Source organism: Pseudorca crassidens, chromosome 2 (assembly GCF_039906515.1).
Source record: "Pseudorca crassidens isolate mPseCra1 chromosome 2, mPseCra1.hap1, whole genome shotgun sequence".
Classification (NCBI taxonomy): domain Eukaryota; kingdom Metazoa; phylum Chordata; class Mammalia; order Artiodactyla; family Delphinidae; genus Pseudorca; species Pseudorca crassidens.
Genome location: NC_090297.1, coordinates 42,596,440 through 42,613,481, shown reverse-complemented (window position 1 = coordinate 42,613,481; position 17,042 = coordinate 42,596,440). Strand labels below are relative to the sequence as shown.

The following is a 17,042-nucleotide window of genomic DNA, read 5'->3' as shown; positions in this document are numbered from 1 at the left end:
TATCAGTGTTAAAGGACTATTTTTAAAAAACAAAATGCATGGCATTTAACAGTTGATTGCTTGATGAAGATAGAAGGAGCAATCAAAGGGATCAAAAATTCAGAGCTCCCTCTGGTTGAACCTATATAGTGTGATGTCCTAGAGAAGACAATCCTCTCCTGCATTTGGCCTTACTTAGGTCATATGGATGTTTCATTGGCTTTGCCTTGATCTACCTGGAATTAAAGTTGGAGAAAGAAGATGCTCCATGTTAATCTGGCATGCTTGCCCTGGCAAAGTGAATAGATGTTTTGTTTGTTTAATCTCTAGTTAACTCTTGATTCTTTGGGATCAAATTTTCCAATTTGGGGTTGTTCAAGGCCTTTTTTTTCCTACAACCTGCTTCTTGTTAGGTTGAGTAAAGGAAAATAATGACAGAATATGCAGATCAGCCAGTTTGGCTACAGTTAAGAACGGGGAATGAAACTATAAAAAAATGGAGATTTAGAATTATCTGAATCTTTTGTTTATGTAGACTCTCCTAGTTACGCATCTTAATGTGGTCATTCATAAGTCAAGAGTTAACTGTGCTTGAATTTACTCATTACTTAAAAAAAAGTAAAATGGACATCTTTAAGTACAGTCCCTATAGCTAACCTGTATTTTTATTCTGTAATTTTCTCTTCATCACAGCATTTCAATTGGGGTGTGATGGAAGTGACACACTGTTGCTATAGTTAGTGGGGTAGAATTGCGCAGAATTAGTGAAAGTTACTGTCATGGGCTGAAAGAGGGACACTTCAAAGTTTGTTTCATTTTGGTGGAAATACTATATATATATTTTTTTCCTGTAGTGGGTTGTATCCCCTGCAGAAAAAGCTAAATATGATGAAATCTTCTTGAAAACTGATAAAGATATGGATGGATTTGTGTCTGGATTGGAAGTCCGTGAAATCTTCCTGAAGACAGGTTTACCTTCTGCCTTACTAGCCCATATTTGGTAAGAGTTAATATTTAAGTGATTTAAAAAACAAATATGGTTTTGTATCAACTCTAGTTTTGTAGATTCTTATTTTTAGGCATTTGTAAGTAGGACAGTTTTTGTTTAGAATTCTTTGTAGAGAAAAATTTAAGTCTGATGATTTCTTCTGGATAGTGGACAAAAGCTTGAGAATGGGTTACCTATAGTTTTATTAGATTGACAGTGTCAGTTAATGGTTACTAGAATGTTAAAATCCAGCATTGGTTTATATCAGCTAATTAAACTTCAGTTTTTAAGAGAGAATCCAAAATTCTGAAATTTAAACAATATAAAACAAATCCAGAATCTTCAAGGTATACTTGTATAATTCTTTCTATAGGGTATATGTATACTTTTATACCTTTACGTGGGAACTATACACTTGGTCCTTAAAAAATGACAAACTTTAGTGTCTCTAATGAATTTCACATTAAATGAGATAATATAATGAAAATGCTTTTTATAGTGTTTCTGCTGCCAATCCACCTGACTATACTGAGATTAGTTATCATGAGGTTTTCAAGGGGCAGCAAACATCAGAAGTGAAACCATATAGTTGCAAAGAGGAACTTAGAAAAGAACAAAGGACAGCAGATCTGCTTTAAAAGGAACAAGAACCCAAGGCTGGGAAAGATTAAATATATGTAGCTAGTGATAGCTGCCACTTTCAAGTGCCTAGGCTAGGCACTATGCTGAATAAATGGCAGCTGTCATGGGTTTGCCATTATGCCCAGACTTTTTATGTACTTTGTCTTTAATTCTCACAGTAACCTTGCAAGATAGGTGTAATCTCCACTTTATAGATGAAGAAACTAAGGCTTGGAGAGGTTAAAAAATATGGCCAATGTCACAAGAAGAAATAAGTAGAAAAGCTGGAATGTAAGGTTTCTTTGACACCATAGCCCATAGTCTTTTAATCAGGCCACATTGTTTTTCAATGAATCAAACAGATCAGGACTTTAGAAAGCTGACCTTAAAAACAAAAGGCGGGGGAGGGGGGAAGCAAATAGAATAAGACATTTGCTGTTTCTCTTCAAGTGATTTTTGTAAAGGTTTCCAGATTGCTGCCTTCTCTCCACACGTGATCTCCATTTGCAGCTGTTATTTTTCTTTGACGGTGATCCTGACATCCTCCTACTTCAAAAGTTGTAGGAAACAAGCCGACATGGAGTATTTTGCTTGTTTTAGAATCATTCTAATGCCACTAACGAACCAAATTTGTTGAAACTTAGGTTTCATTTTTAACATGTTTTAATGTTGAAAATGTTGGGAGTAGAGAATGTTGGAATTCTTTGGCCCACCACAGCTTTTACTCCGTAGAGGTTCTGGAAATTGGTAAGAAAGCACAGAGCAAACCCAAATTAGAGGACCCTGCTCAGCACCAAGGTGAACAGTCTCTTTTTCTTACCATTTTAGCCAATAACTCTCTTCTAACATTTTAGTGAGTTTTTGGCTAGCCATAAGTTGGTATGACTTTATTTTTTAATTCAACTGGTGATTATTTCAAAGCTACACAGTCATATTAATTTTCCCCTGGATTTTTAGAATGGTAATTGTGACATTTACATACTGTTCTTTTTGTTTATTTGTACAGGGCATTATGTGACACAAAGGACTGTGGGAAGCTTTCAAAAGATCAGTTTGCCTTGGCTTTTCACTTAATCAATCAAAAGTTAATAAAGGGCATCGATCCTCCTCACATTCTTACTCCTGAGATGATTCCACCATCAGATAGGGCCACTTTACAAAAGGTAAGACAACTTAAGAGAAAACCTTAATGCATTAACAGAAAAGAACAAATGCTATGCCAGGTGACAGAATCGATTTGTATGGAATAGTGGAGAAAATGTATCTGGCTAGAAACAGAGCAGCATACTGTTTACGGTTTAATTTGTGCCTATAAATATGTTGGAATACCTTGTATGATATCCTTGGGCTACAGCTCATTTATCCCACCATTCATTACACATATGACAACCATACTTTCCAGTCTTAAAACTGGAAAATGTGGTCTTGTTTTTCCCCCGTGGATATGTAAATTAATTTTTATGAATACAGTGTAAATTTTAAATGAAACCTATAAGAATTAAATTACTGCATTTCATTTGATAATTCACTCTTGGAGAAAACAATACAGATTTGAAAACAAAATCTAGGAGATTATGATTGCTTTTTGTCAATTTTACATTAAAAAAAAGAAAAGAAAAACTTGTTGAGGAAAAGTCTGTGTGGTTTTCACCATATAGATGACCCTCTATTCCTGAGCATACAACCGAATTTCATATCTGAACAGCTAGAAACAGGTTTTAGCTACTTTTGGTTCTGGCCAGCAGTGGGAATTTTCAAAACTACATGTTTCAGTAATGCTGTACCTTGATTTTTCTCTTCTCATCTAGAAACCCTTCCTAATATTGTGGTTTATAATATCTTGGCCTTATAATAGAGCTTTAAAAGGACTTGCATGCTCTAGTGGCTGTTTGCCGTCCATACTTTGTGTCTTTAAGTATCTTGTGACCTACAAAGTAACCATGGATGTGGTGATTCTTCAGAGTTACCTATATAGGAGTTGTCACATATTTGGTATCAGGAGAGTTCTCTTTAAAATGTCAGTAGAATGTCTTGCATTAATTTTGTCACATAGGTTAAAAAAATCCCATTTTAACAAATCTAGTAACAGTCAAAATTGGATTTTTTTCCTAAGTCAACTAAATGGAAATTTATAGCCACTAAATATAGAAGTTACATATAAGAGTTTTTATTCTTATTTTCACATTAAGTAACTACTTGATTTTATCTGCTTTGTGAGTGTTTTGGGGGGAGCATTTTGTGAATTTCTGAGATTTCTTTTGATGTAGAACATGGGTTCCCTAAGTTGTAGAGAAGGCTAAAAGTGATGCCACCCAGAAAGATAAAGGTTACAAATTTGTATTTATGCCCCCTGCTCAGTTATGGAACACTGTGTTGTTTCATCTTCTTTCACATATGTAGATTGCTTTTTTTCCTTGCTGCCTTCATTTTATACCCACTGAGTCTCCCACCAACACAAAATACACATACAGCAGAACTTTCTGAAGCAAATTGTTTGTTCATTGAAGTCTCTGTAACATTAGTAGGCACTTTGAGTTGCATCTGCTATACAGAATTTTCAATTAAGTAGATTTACTGAAGTCCATTCACTAGAGCATAGATACTTTTGTCCATGTCAGATATCAGTATTATTCATTAAAATGGGATTTTATCACTGTTGTCCTATCTATAAACCAAAAATTTTAACCTTAAAAATTAAAATTTGCATTTGTTTTGTCTTTCAAATAATCTCTTTTCTCTTTATAATCTAATTTTTTTAGAACTGCATTTTTTTTGCAGCTTTGACTAATCCTTTTTTGAATGTTGCTTTCCTTTCTGTGTTTTTTCTAGTTTGGACTATTTTTTCCATTCTGCAGCACTCTGCTTTTCGCCTTTCTTGTACTGTCAGTTTCTTAACTCTACTCTCTCAAGGTTAGAGCTTTACTTTATGCCTTTTTTAGCATTACGGTTTTTGGTTTACAAGATAACATTTTGAAATTAGAGGTTGTTTATGCCTCAAAGTTAATGCAGAGAAAATACCTAAACAGCATGCTTTTGTCACATGTCTGTCACTTGGTCCTTGTGTGCATTTTAACTTGCCTTCCCTAAGCTCTCTGATCCACTTAAAATCACCGAAGTGGAATTTTTGTGTAATACACAAAACAGGGTGAGAGAAAATATTTTGCAAGAAGGGGACATGGTACATTTTTCTTCATATGCCCTTCTTATACTTTATATACTGTTAGCCGAACTTTTTCTTTGCTTCCTGATTGCATGTTATTTTATTGCTCTAGAACAGGAGTTTAATTTTTGTGTCAGCAATTGAGAGTGACACAAGTACACTTATCAATACCAACTAAGTACACTAATCTTCATTCTGGAGTCATCTATGGTATTACCATATAACTTGTTTGAAATTAAACTTATTTGTCTCACTCTTCTTATTTGATGATATTTTTAATAGGGAAAGACTGTCAAATGTGAGTCACTTTTTTTGAGTTAGAGTGACAGAACAGGTATGGGAGTCCTGAGTTTCTTGGTTTGCTTGCACCTCTGATAGCAAATTTCTCAGTAGCACTTATGGGATGTAAGTTACTCTTGGTGATAAAAGTGAGACTAAGTGCTAATTTTTCATTTTGTTCGCCTTTCAAATTGTCTGGCCAGGCTTAATTAGCTCATAAGTCAAGTTTGGGCAGAGTTAAAATCCTAGTAAATACTTGTCACATTCAGAAACCCACTTTAAAATTTCTGACTTTTTAGAATGATAAGGGTCTATGTGTCAGTGAAACACATAATAGTAAAACATAGTAAGAGGCATATTTGGTACAAATCTGTAATTAATATAAAATTGAGAATAGCGTTAATTGAATCCTAACGGATGAGTTTTGGTATTGATAGTCAAAACAAAACAAAACAAAACATATGAGGACGGTTATGCAGTATAGCATAAAGAAATATAGAAGGAATTATTTGCCACATTTTATTGATGTACCTGTTTATCAAGTTGGCTTTTAGGGTAATGGTTTCGTTTACCTAAATGATCTTAATATGCAGGTGCCAAGGGGCATAATGTGAAATAGCACTTGAATTTGATTAGAAGTCTCCTGATCAATATCGCCTATTAGCTAGCTGGGTTCAACTTTAAGCAAGTCATTTAATATGTTTCTTTAGCTCTAAAATGGGGTTAATAATAATATCTGCCCTACCTACAGACCAGTTTTCAGATTAGTACTTAGTAAATTTGTAAACCATTATATAAATGTGAGCAGATAGGTTACTGTGAACTTTGAGGTTTCTTCTTCTGTTGTGCAAGTTGGTGACATACCTTAAGTTCACAGCAACATAAGTATAATACTAAGTTTTATGTTCTGCTAATAAGGTCCTCAATATATCTTAGTTTTACATGTTTAGGCCTCAGTTTTAACATTTCCTAATGATGATCATCCTGTTATTTGTCAGTTTGGTTGTAGCATTGGGTGTAGGTCAGGTGTTTGAAGGAGCAGTTATCTTTTTGCCTTGACTTCAGCCAGCTATATAAGGCATCAAAAATGGTTCACAAAGGGGACTGAGCCAGGGTGGAAGCAAGTCATTGGGAGCCTTTCCAACTTTCAAGAGCATATTCTGTTGAGGAAGTTAAGTATAATAATAGCTTACATTTATAAAATATCATAAAGTTTGTAGAGGGACTTCATATGCAATATTTATTTAATTTTTAAAGAGGGCAGGGCAGAGATTATTTCCCTGTTTTGCAGTGAAGATCATGCAGCTAGAAAAACAGCAGAGCCCAGAATAAACCCAGCTAGGTTTTCTAAATACAAATACCATTCAGAGACTAATTTTGATACCTCCATTATTGAAAGAAAACAATATGTAAAGGATGTCATATAAGACAGTTTCATGTATGGTGATATTAATATTTACTATGGAACATGCTGAGCGGTTGGTTTTACTTTAAATAGACACTGAAAGTATTTAATAAAAGTAAATACTTCTTGAATTAAATAAAATCAACCACCATTTACTTAATACAAATACAAATAAATCACAATTCACCTCCCCAAGAAATTTATGCTTCAGTGGAGGAATTAGTTTATAAATCTGATATCTGCTTTACTGCAACATTCTGGACAGGCTAAGATCACACGACGAAGACATTGGGATCTCAAGTGGTGGTATATATTACAGAACAACAGGTTTTAGAGAGTTTAAGGGAAAATGTCTTAGTATATAACTGCCTGTGTGTGTGTGTGTGTGTGTGTGTGTGTGTGTGTGTGTGTAAAATTGCACTAGATAGGGTTTTCTTAAGTGAATTAAAAGTGTTAGTAATACCATAAATTATGTATCCATATAGTGCTTTTAAACATTTTTAATGCTTTGCCGCATGGAATTTTATAGTAATAATGTTATAATTGTGAACTCTTTGTTTTTAGAACATCATAGGATCAAGTCCTGTCGCAGATTTCTCTGCTATTAAGGAGCTAGATACCCTTAACAATGAAATAGTTGATCTGCAGAGGTATGTAAAGTAAAATTATACCTGATTATATAAATACATCCACACACTCTGTTTCTAATGTATATCTTGGGTAAGTAGTACTTTATTTGGTTAAGTACTATGGTTCTTAAAATGGGAATCGGTGTACCTTATTAAATCTAAGGCAAATAGAAAGCCCAGAGATAAACCCATGCATATATAGTCACCTAATTTATGACACAGGAAGCAAGAACATACAATGGAGAAAAGACAGCCTCTTCAGTAAATGGTGCTGGGAAAACTGGACAGCTACATGTAAAAGAATGAAATTAGAACACTCCCTAACACCATACACAAAAATAAACTCCAAATGGATTAAAGACCTGAATGTAAGACCAGACACTATAAAACTCATAGAGGAAAACATAGGAAAAACTCTCTGACATAAACCACAGCAAGATCTTTTTTGACCCACCTCTTAGAGTAATGAAAATAAAAACAAAAATAAACAAATGGGACCTAATGAAACTTAAAAGCTTTTGCACAGCAAAGGAAACCATAAACAAGATGAAAAGACAACCCTCAGAATGGGAGAAAATATTTGCAAATGAAGCAGCAGACAAAGGATTAATTTCTGATATATACAAACAGCTCATGGAGCTCAATATCAAAGAAACAAACAGTACAGTTAAAAAATGGGCAGAAGACCTAAATAGGCATTTCACCGAAGAAGACATACAGATGGCCAAGAGGCACATGAAAAGATGCTCAGCATCACTAATTATTAGAGAAATGCACATAAAAACTACAATGAGGTATCACCTCACACTAGTCAGAATGGCCATTATCAAAAAATCTAGAAACAGTAAATGCTGGAAAGGGTGTGGAGAAAAGGGAACCCTCCTGCACTATTGGTAGGAATGTAAATTGATACAACCACTATGGAGAACAGTAAGGAGGTTCCTTAAAAAACTAAAAATAGAACTACCATATGACCCAACAATCCCGCTACTGGGCATATACCCTGAGAAAACCATAATTCTAAAAGAGACATGTACCACAATGTTTACTGCAGCACAGTTTACAATAGCCAGGACATGGAAACAACCTAAATGTCCATCGACAGATGAATCGATAAAGAAGATGTGGCACATGTATACAATGGAATATTACTCAGCCATAAAGCGGAACAAAATTGAGTTATTTGTAGGGAGGTGGATGGACCTAGAGTCTGTCATACAAAGTGAAGTAAGTCAGAAAGAGAAAAACAAATACTGTATGCTAACACATATATGGAATCTAAAAAAAAAAAAAGGGTTCTGAAGAACTTACCAGCAGTACAGGAATAAAGATGCAGACATAGAGAATGTACTTGAGGACACAGGGAGGGGGAAGGGTAAGCTGGGACGAAGTGAGAGAGTGGCATGGGCATGGACATATATACACTACTAAATGTAAAATAGATAGCTAGTGGGAAGCAGCCACAGGGAGATCAGCTTGGTGCATTGTGACCACCTAGAGGTGTGGGATAGGGAGGGTAGGAGGGAGACACAAGAGGGAGGAGATATGGGAATATATGTATATGTATGGCTGATTCACTTTGTTATAAAGCACAAACTAACACACCATTGTAAAGCAATTATTCTCCAATAATGTGTTTAAAAAAAGTAATAAATAAATCTAAGGCAACCTTTAACTGCAGGATGCACTATTATGTAGCACTGAAAAAAGAAAAAACCACTGCCAAATAAACAATGGCATTCCAACAACTATAAGGTACTATTTGATTTTGGACAGTGAAATAGGTATCAGTATATCTTGGAATGAATGGAGTACAGTTTTTTTTTTGAAGTTTTTTAAAAATTTATTTTTGTTGAAGTATAGTTGATTTACAATGTTGTGTTAGTTTCAGGTGTACAGCAAAGTGGTTCAGTTATACATATATATACCTATTCTTTTTCAGATTCTTTTCCCTTATAGGTTATTACAAAATATTGAGTGTAGTTCCCTGTGGTATATAGTAGGTGCTTGTTGGTTATCTATTTTATATAGAGTAGTGTGTATATGTTAGTCCCAAACTCCTAATTTGCCCCTCCCTTTCCCCTGAAATACAGTTTTCCTCCAACTTCAGGCACTTGAATAACAATAGGAAAAAATTATTATTTAATACATTGTATGGAAGGTATGTTAAATGCAGACACCATGCCAAGAGCTTTCATAACTTGTTATCTCATTTGATCCTCACAAAAACCTTGTAACTTGAGATAGATATTACTGTTCTGTTTTATAGGTACGGAGTTAAGATGCTTTGAGAGGTTATTTTACCCAAAGTCATACAAACCTGTAAGCAATAGAACTAATACCTAATCTCAGGACTGCTTGATTTGGAGTTTCTTTTTTATACTCACGTACTGTGTAGAAACAGGCTTGAATACAATTAGATTTGAATCTAAATACAGCAGGTCCTATTGGTATTTCCTAATTCCCTTGTTCCCTAGAAACTTTTTATAGTAATACTCATTGTAAAAATGACCTCCTAAAATTACTTTTTAAAAAGTGAGACCATTTTTCCATCTACAGGGCATTGGATTTAAATATCATTTTACTTACACAAACATTTTTTTTTAACCTTCACAACACTTTAAAGCAGATAATGGCTGATACTTTATTTTGTTGATGATACTGAGACATAAGGGGATTAAATGATTTAGCTGGGTTATATGGCAAGAACTTGGGAAAGATCTTTCCTCATCCATGAGACTACATTGAGATTATTGTAGAGAAACTTAATTATGATTTTTTTCAGTTGCAAGAAAGAACTCAACCCAGACTAAGTGAGAGTGAATTTATTTACTTGTGAAACTAAGACCTCCTAGGGGTAGGGATGGCTTAAAGCATAGCTTCGTACTGGAGATCAAATGACATAATCAGTTCTCTTGCTCTCTCCATTTCTTGTTTCCACTTCCACTGCATGGTTCCATTCTCAGATAGGCTTTCCTGTTATGTTGTCAAGGGGGTTATTGCACATCTGAGTCTCATGTACCTATTATTTCAGATCTAGTGGAGTTACTCTCTTGTGGCGGTTCCTGAACAAATCCTAAAATTCAATCTGATTGGACTGGTTTAGGGTCCTACCTACTGAAACAGTCAGTGGCCAAGGTTGTATTGTTTGCTGATTTGTCATGAGCTCTGTCCTGGGTTGCAGGGTTGGGGTGGGGGCGGCTAGTTTGCCACCGAGACCACATGGAGGAGGGGGTATCCCCACATGAAAATTCTGCCAGAAGGAGGAATGAATTCTGAGACTAAATGTCTATAGAAAGCAGTATAGCTTCAAATCCACAGTAATTTCAGTGATCGCCCTTAGTATCATCTGCCAATTTGAACAGTATGTCTTGACATTCTGTAACCTTAGTCTGGGCACCTTTTTAAACGGGATTGTTTAGTTTTGACTTATCTGCCTTCTACTGAATTCTACCAAAGTCTATTTCCAGCTCAAAAATTGGCCTTTGCCTATTACATAAAGCTTTTAGTATTGGAATCAAAAAACAAACAAATGAAAACAAACCCTTGGAGATTACATAATCCAATTTCTTTTTTACTCGTGGGGGAAAAAATCAAAGTCATACATCAGGTCAGCAAAAGTGCTGGCTGGCACCCAAACCTGGTTGTATAGTTCTAGTTCTACATTTTTTTCTATTATATAAGACAGCTTTTCATTAAGATTTAGAACATTTTTACTTTGGTTTGAAAAAAAAGTAAATATTTGATTACTCAGTCTATAATGGTGTATAGACTTCATTTCATATGGTCTATAATGGTCCATTAGCATTTTTGCTTGCCTTATGAGAAATGTGCATTTAATAGTAGCTAGATTTGGGGCTTCCCTGGTGCCGCAGTGGTTGAGAATCTGCCTGCCAATGCAGGGGACACGGGTTCGAGCCCTGGTCTGGGAGGATCCCACATGCCCCGGAGCAACTAGGCCCGTGAGCCACAACTACTGAGCCTGCGCATCTGGAGCCTGTGCTCCGCAACAAGAGAGGCCGCGATAGTGAGAGGCCCGCGCACCACGATGAAGAGTGGCCCCCGCTCGCCGCAACTAGAGAAAAATCCTTGCACAGAAACAAGGACCCAACACAGCCAAAAATAAATAAATAAATTAACTAATTAAAAAAATAGTATCTAGATTTGAAAATACTTGTCATCTGTGCCTCTCAAGCCTATGAAAATAGACACATACCCCAGTATTCTAGGGCTTGTTTGATTTCAACAGTATTTTACTCATGAAATGTTTTTGTAATGAGTTTTAATAGGAAGTAGAGCATCGTACATAAAATGTTCTTGCTGATACAAACACTTGTAATACAATAAGTCCCCTACATACGAACCTTCAAGTTGCGAACTTTCAAAGATGTGAACATGTCTTCACATGTCCAGTCGCATAAGTTAGTTCACGTGTCTGGTGTACATTGACACGTGTGTGCATCCTCTACAAGTGGTTGTGCTTTTGTGTACTTTACAGTACTTATAGAGTACAGTAGTACAGTATCTTTACTTCAAGCCCAGGATGTCTGGAAGCAAGTGTAAAAGCAGCAGTGATGTAGCTGGTACTGCCAACAGCCCCTGTATTCCAGCTGTTGTACTACTGTACTTTTCAAGGTACTGTACTGTAAGATTAAAAATGTTTTATTTTTCGTGTTTTTTTTGTTTTTTATGTATTATTTGTGTGAAAAGTATTATAAACTTGTTATAGTACAGTACTGTATAACCGATTGTGTTAGTTGGGTACCTAGGCTAACTTTGTTGGTCTTACGAACAAATTGGACTTTAATGTATGTGCTCTCGGAATGGAACTTGTTCGTATGTAAGGGACTTACTGTATTAGTTACATTTTGATAAACTGAGCTTTCACTAACTTCTAGTTACCATAATGTTAAGTTGTACTAGTGGCAGTCTTATATAGTGAATTACAGCTAAACACATAAAAAAAAATCTAACATTTTGTGACTGTCTTATTAAGAAAATCATAGTGCTTCAAAACCTTATTAAGTTTTAAATTGTAGTCACATTTTATAAATGTGTAATACGTTTATACTTGACACTTGTGAAAATATTTTCCCTAGGCTTTTATTTTAGGTCAAATCTACAGTGTAGGCAAACCTCCATCATCTGTCAACTTCAGTAATGTCATAATAAGGCTCATCTACCCATGCTAAAATTATGGTTGTTAAAATTCAGTTTTGTAAATGGTTGTATTAAGTCACTACCACCAAGTCTATAACACATTACGTTATAAACCTTGGCTTTTGTTACTGTGAATGACTATTTTTTCTGTGCAATGGTATTACTCTTTAGCCTTTAAGTCTTTTATTAATATATCAGGCAGTGACGTGTGTAACTACAAAATAGGAAAAAAGAATTTAAACAGATTTTATTTGTGGCTTTTACTAAATTGTCATCTGACAGAAGATTAGCTCCTTCTTATTTGTTTGGTTTTCAGATGAAGATATTTAATTTTAGTCCAGGGATCAAACCTGCAAATAAACGATGCACATAATATGGTACTGTAATGAGAATGTAATGAATATGGTGCTTTACAAGATTTGCTTTTTCCCCCTCAGTGATGGTTATAATACATACTCATAAAAATTTGGAAAACACAGAAAAGCATAATGAAGAAAGGAATGTTTATTTTATTTTATTTACTTATTTACTTTTGGCTGCGTTGGGTCTTCGTTGCTGCACGCGGGCTTTCTCTAGCTGCGGCAAGCAGGGGCTACTCTTCGTTGTGGTGTGCGGGCTCTAAGCTCACAGGCTTCAGTAGTTGTGACATGCAGGCTTAGTAGTTGTGGCTCACGGGCTCTAGAGCACAGGCTCAGTAGTTGTGGAGCACAGGCTTAGTTGCTCCGTGGCATGTGGGCTCTTCCCGGACCAGGGCTTGAACCCGTGTCCCCTGCATTGGCAGGTGGATTCTTAACCACTCTGCCACCAGGGAAGCCCCAGGAATGTTTCTTAGAATAATAATTTGTTCTGAGCATTGAAAATCAATGGAGATATAAAAAACTATATATAACCTCAAGAGTTGGTTGGGTAAAGAATGTTCTTTGTTATCAGTCAGAAAATGAGATGTTTTCTTCCCTAGTTCACCAAATTGTTTCTAGTTGAAAATATAGGACATTGGGAGCTTGAGGCAGGATGACTTTCTGTCATTTGTCTCTTTAAATTTTTTATATGATTCCTTCAACATTTGTTATATAGGGATTTAATTATATAGATCAGATTAAATTAGTATAATATTTTTAACTTAAGGGAAAGCAGTGGTTTTAAAATAATCTTATCAAATACCTGGATCTCTCACCTGAGCTGAACACCTATATTTTTCATTGCCCAACTAGTGTTTTCATCTGAATGTTCAGTAGGACCTGACTTCCTAATTTTCCCCTGACCACTGTCCTTGTCTCTTTTATTTCCCTTTCTCAGTGACATCACCATTTATTGTCACTCAAGCTAGAAACCTGAGATTTTTCTTCTCATTTTTATTCTTCTGTTTTTGAGATGCTTCTTGAAATCATTCCTAGCTCTTCATTTCCTTTGCCTGATCAACTCCTCATCCTTCAGATCTCACCTTAGATGTTATTTCCTCTGGAAGCCTTCCCCTTCCCAACCCTCATACCTATCAAATCTTATTTAAGAGCCTATCTTACATAGTTTTTAAAATTTACACTTGTCATAGCATAATTGTCTGTTTTATTTGGATATCTCACTAGACTATGTACTTCTTAATCATAGGGACTATTTGCTTGCTCACTGTTAATCCCTACTGCTTAGCTTATGTAATAGATACAATATATATAGCTTACATAATAGATATATAAAGAAAATAATTTGTTCAGTGTTGTTGAAATCTGTCCTGTCCTTTCTGCTTTTTCTGTCTAGTTTTAGCCCTTACCTCAGTTCACTTTCCTGAGTATGGCGTAAAATCTCTTCCTTTGCGGTGCTCTCTTGGCATCCTGACCATTCTTCTGTCTTAGCTACTTCCCACAATAAAGTAGGATCATCTCCCACTTTGATAATGTAAAGCAGCAGTCCCCAGCCTTTTTGGCACCAGGGACCGGGTTTTGTGGAAGACAGTTTTTCCACGGACCCAGGGTGGGGGGTTAGGGGGGATGGTTTTGGAATGATTCAAGTGCATTACATTTATTGTGTACTTTATTTCTATTATTATTACATTGTAATATGTAAGGAAATAATTATACAACTCAACATAATGCAGAATCAGTGAGATCTCTGAGCTTGTTTTCCTGCAACTAGATGGTCCCATCTAGGGGTGACGGGAGACAGTGACACCCGACGTGTGTTGCTTATGTCCAGTCTACTCCGTAATCTCGTTTTGGCTGCTGTCACTGCAGAAAACCCTGCTTCACAAAGATAGGGTGTTGGAAATGGAAGCAGCCTTTTCAGTGCTTTTTGTGGCAATCTCAGGATATTCCGCCTTAGCTTTCATCCAGAACATATGGAGATTTGAAGTTGTCTCAAACATACTTTTAAGGCTACCGTCATTTGTGATCTCAACCAGTTGATCCTCTTCTAGCACGGACAAAGTCGATTCACCTGGTTTATTCACAAATGGGTTGCAGATCCATTCCTTCCCAGTTTGGGGGTTTTTTGTGGTTGGGAAGTAATGCTCAAACTCTTTTGAAAGCTGAGATAGGTGATCACGCACCAGCTGGGAGAAAGAAGGCCCTGGCTCAGTCTCTTTCAAAATCTCTGCCAATGTTTGAAACATGTCAAAAATCCCAGTGTTCACTTGTCGCCCCCATAATTCAAGTTTGGCTTTGAATGTAGCCTCTTTTTCTGCCAACTTGAACACAGTTGTTGTTCTCCCCTGAAGTGACAGATTGAGTTTGTTGAGCAGGTTGAGTATGTCACACGTAAGCAAGTTTTGTGATCCATTCTGTGGCACTGAAATGTGCTTCCAGTGGTGACTGTTTTTCTAAAAGAAATCTCTGGAGCAGCTCTCTTAACTCAAAAGCTCTGGCCAGTGATCTGCCTTTAGAAAGCCATCTCACTTCTGTGTATAAGAGAAGACGTGTGTGCTCTGCGTCCATCTTGCAGAGCTGTGCGAACAAACGTGAGTTAAGGGCATGTACTTTACTTTGGTTGATAATTTTAATGATATCCTGCAAAACACTGTTAAGCTCAGGTGACATTTTTCTGCTACCCAGTGTTTCTCTATGGATGACAGAGTGCGTAGACTCACCTTCAGAAACGACCTCTTTGACCCGAGTAGTGAAACCAGAAGGCCGTCCAATCATGGCAGCCGCTCTGCCCCTGCATATACTGACACAAAATGACCCATTCAGTGTTCCTGATAAGTAATCATTCAAAGACTTGAATAGTTCTGCAGCTGTGGTGTTGGTTGGCAACAAAAGTGTACATAACGTATCCTCATGTGCATCCTCCTGAAAAATATATCACACAAAAACAAGCATTGTTGCCTTGTTGTCAACATCGGTAGACTCGTCAATCTGGATTGTGTACCACAGTGACTCATTAATCCTCTCTAACGATTGTGCCTTAATATCCTCTGGTATTTCATCAGTTTGTCTAGTTAGGGTGCTAGCTGAAAGAGGAACACGTGCCACCTTTTGAACTGCAGCCTCTCCAAAAAGTTCATGACAAATGTCCTTAGCAGCAGGCAGGATCAACTCTTCACCAATAGTAAAGGGCTTCTTAGCTTTAGCAATGCAGTTAGCCACTAAGAACGATGCTGTCAGTGCAGACACATTTGATGAAGTGGTGGCCTTCAATAATTGCTTCTGTTTTTTGTGTTCACATTTTTTCCTTTTGAAAAACTCCAAAGGCTTGTTTTTTAATACAGGGTGCTTGTTCTCCATGTGGCAAAGCAGTTTTGAAGGTTTCATGGCTGCGTTGGATAATCGGTTGCCACATATTATACAAAGTGGGCTTGGAGAATGTCAATCACCTGTTGCAGTGAACCCGTAATTTAAGTAGGATTCTTGGTGTTTTCTTTTAAATACAGTTTTCTTTTTGTTGGTAGTCTTAGAGTTTTCTGCTGTTTCATCATTGGGCCTTTCCCCCTTTTCAAAGAAGCTCTCTAGTGACATTTGTTTTTTACTCATTTTGGCTAGGGTTAGCTTGTGGGCTTACCACAACTGTGACCGAGACAAGTGTGCAGTGCGGGAAAGAGGTGCAGATGGAAGGAAGTGGTAAATAAAATAATGGGCGGGGGGCTTCCCTGGTGGTGCAGTGGTTGAGAGTCCGCCTGCCGATGCAGGGGACACGGGTTCGTGCCCCGGTCCGGGAAGATCCCACATGCTGCGGAGCGGCTGGGCCCGTGAGCCATGGCCGCTGAGCCTGCGCGTCCGGAGCCTGTGCTCCGCAACGGGAGAGGCCACAACAGTGAGAGGCCCACATACCGCAAAAATAAATAAATAAGTAAATAAGTAAATAAATAAATAAATAAATAATGGGCGGGCCACGTGCGGACTAAAATCAGTGTCAGATTCTGACTTAAAGCCTGCTACCACATGCAGCTGTACAATTGAAGTACATCAACTCACTTGCCACTATAAAACCTGCTACCACATGCAGCTTAATTGTCAGTTCCCCCTCACTGATACGGTTTTTTTTTGTGTTTTTTTGTTTTTTTGTTTTTTGTGGTGTGCGGGCTTCTCACTGTTGTGGCCTCTCCCGTTGCGGAGCACAGGCAGGCTCCGGACGCACGGGCTTAGCGGCCATGGCTCACGGGCCCAGCCGCTCCACGGCATATGGGACCTTCCCAGACCGGGGCATGAACCCGCGTCCCCTGCATCAGCAGGCGGACTCTCAACCACTGCGCCACCAGGGAAGCCCCACTGATAGGGTTTTGATATGAGTCTTCAAACGATTTATTATGGTCTCTGTGCAGTCAGACCCTCTGCTAATGATAATCTGTATTTGCAGCCGCTCCCCAGTGCTAGCATCACCACCTCAGCTCCACCT

At 37.2% G+C, this 17,042-nt stretch overlaps 1 protein-coding gene across 3 annotated transcripts in view; it reads left to right on the top strand.

Moving 5' to 3' along the window:
- EPS15 (epidermal growth factor receptor pathway substrate 15) overlaps nucleotides 1-17,042 on the top strand; it is a 164,956-nt gene that overhangs the window by 68,669 nt on the left and 79,245 nt on the right. For all 3 annotated transcript variants that reach the window (XM_067726095.1, XM_067726094.1, XM_067726096.1), the window contains exons 10-12: nucleotides 834-979; nucleotides 2,595-2,751; nucleotides 6,997-7,082. In XM_067726095.1, the coding sequence (XP_067582196.1) occupies nucleotides 834-979; nucleotides 2,595-2,751; nucleotides 6,997-7,082 (389 nt within the window). The remainder of the gene's footprint in view (nucleotides 1-833; nucleotides 980-2,594; nucleotides 2,752-6,996; nucleotides 7,083-17,042) is intronic.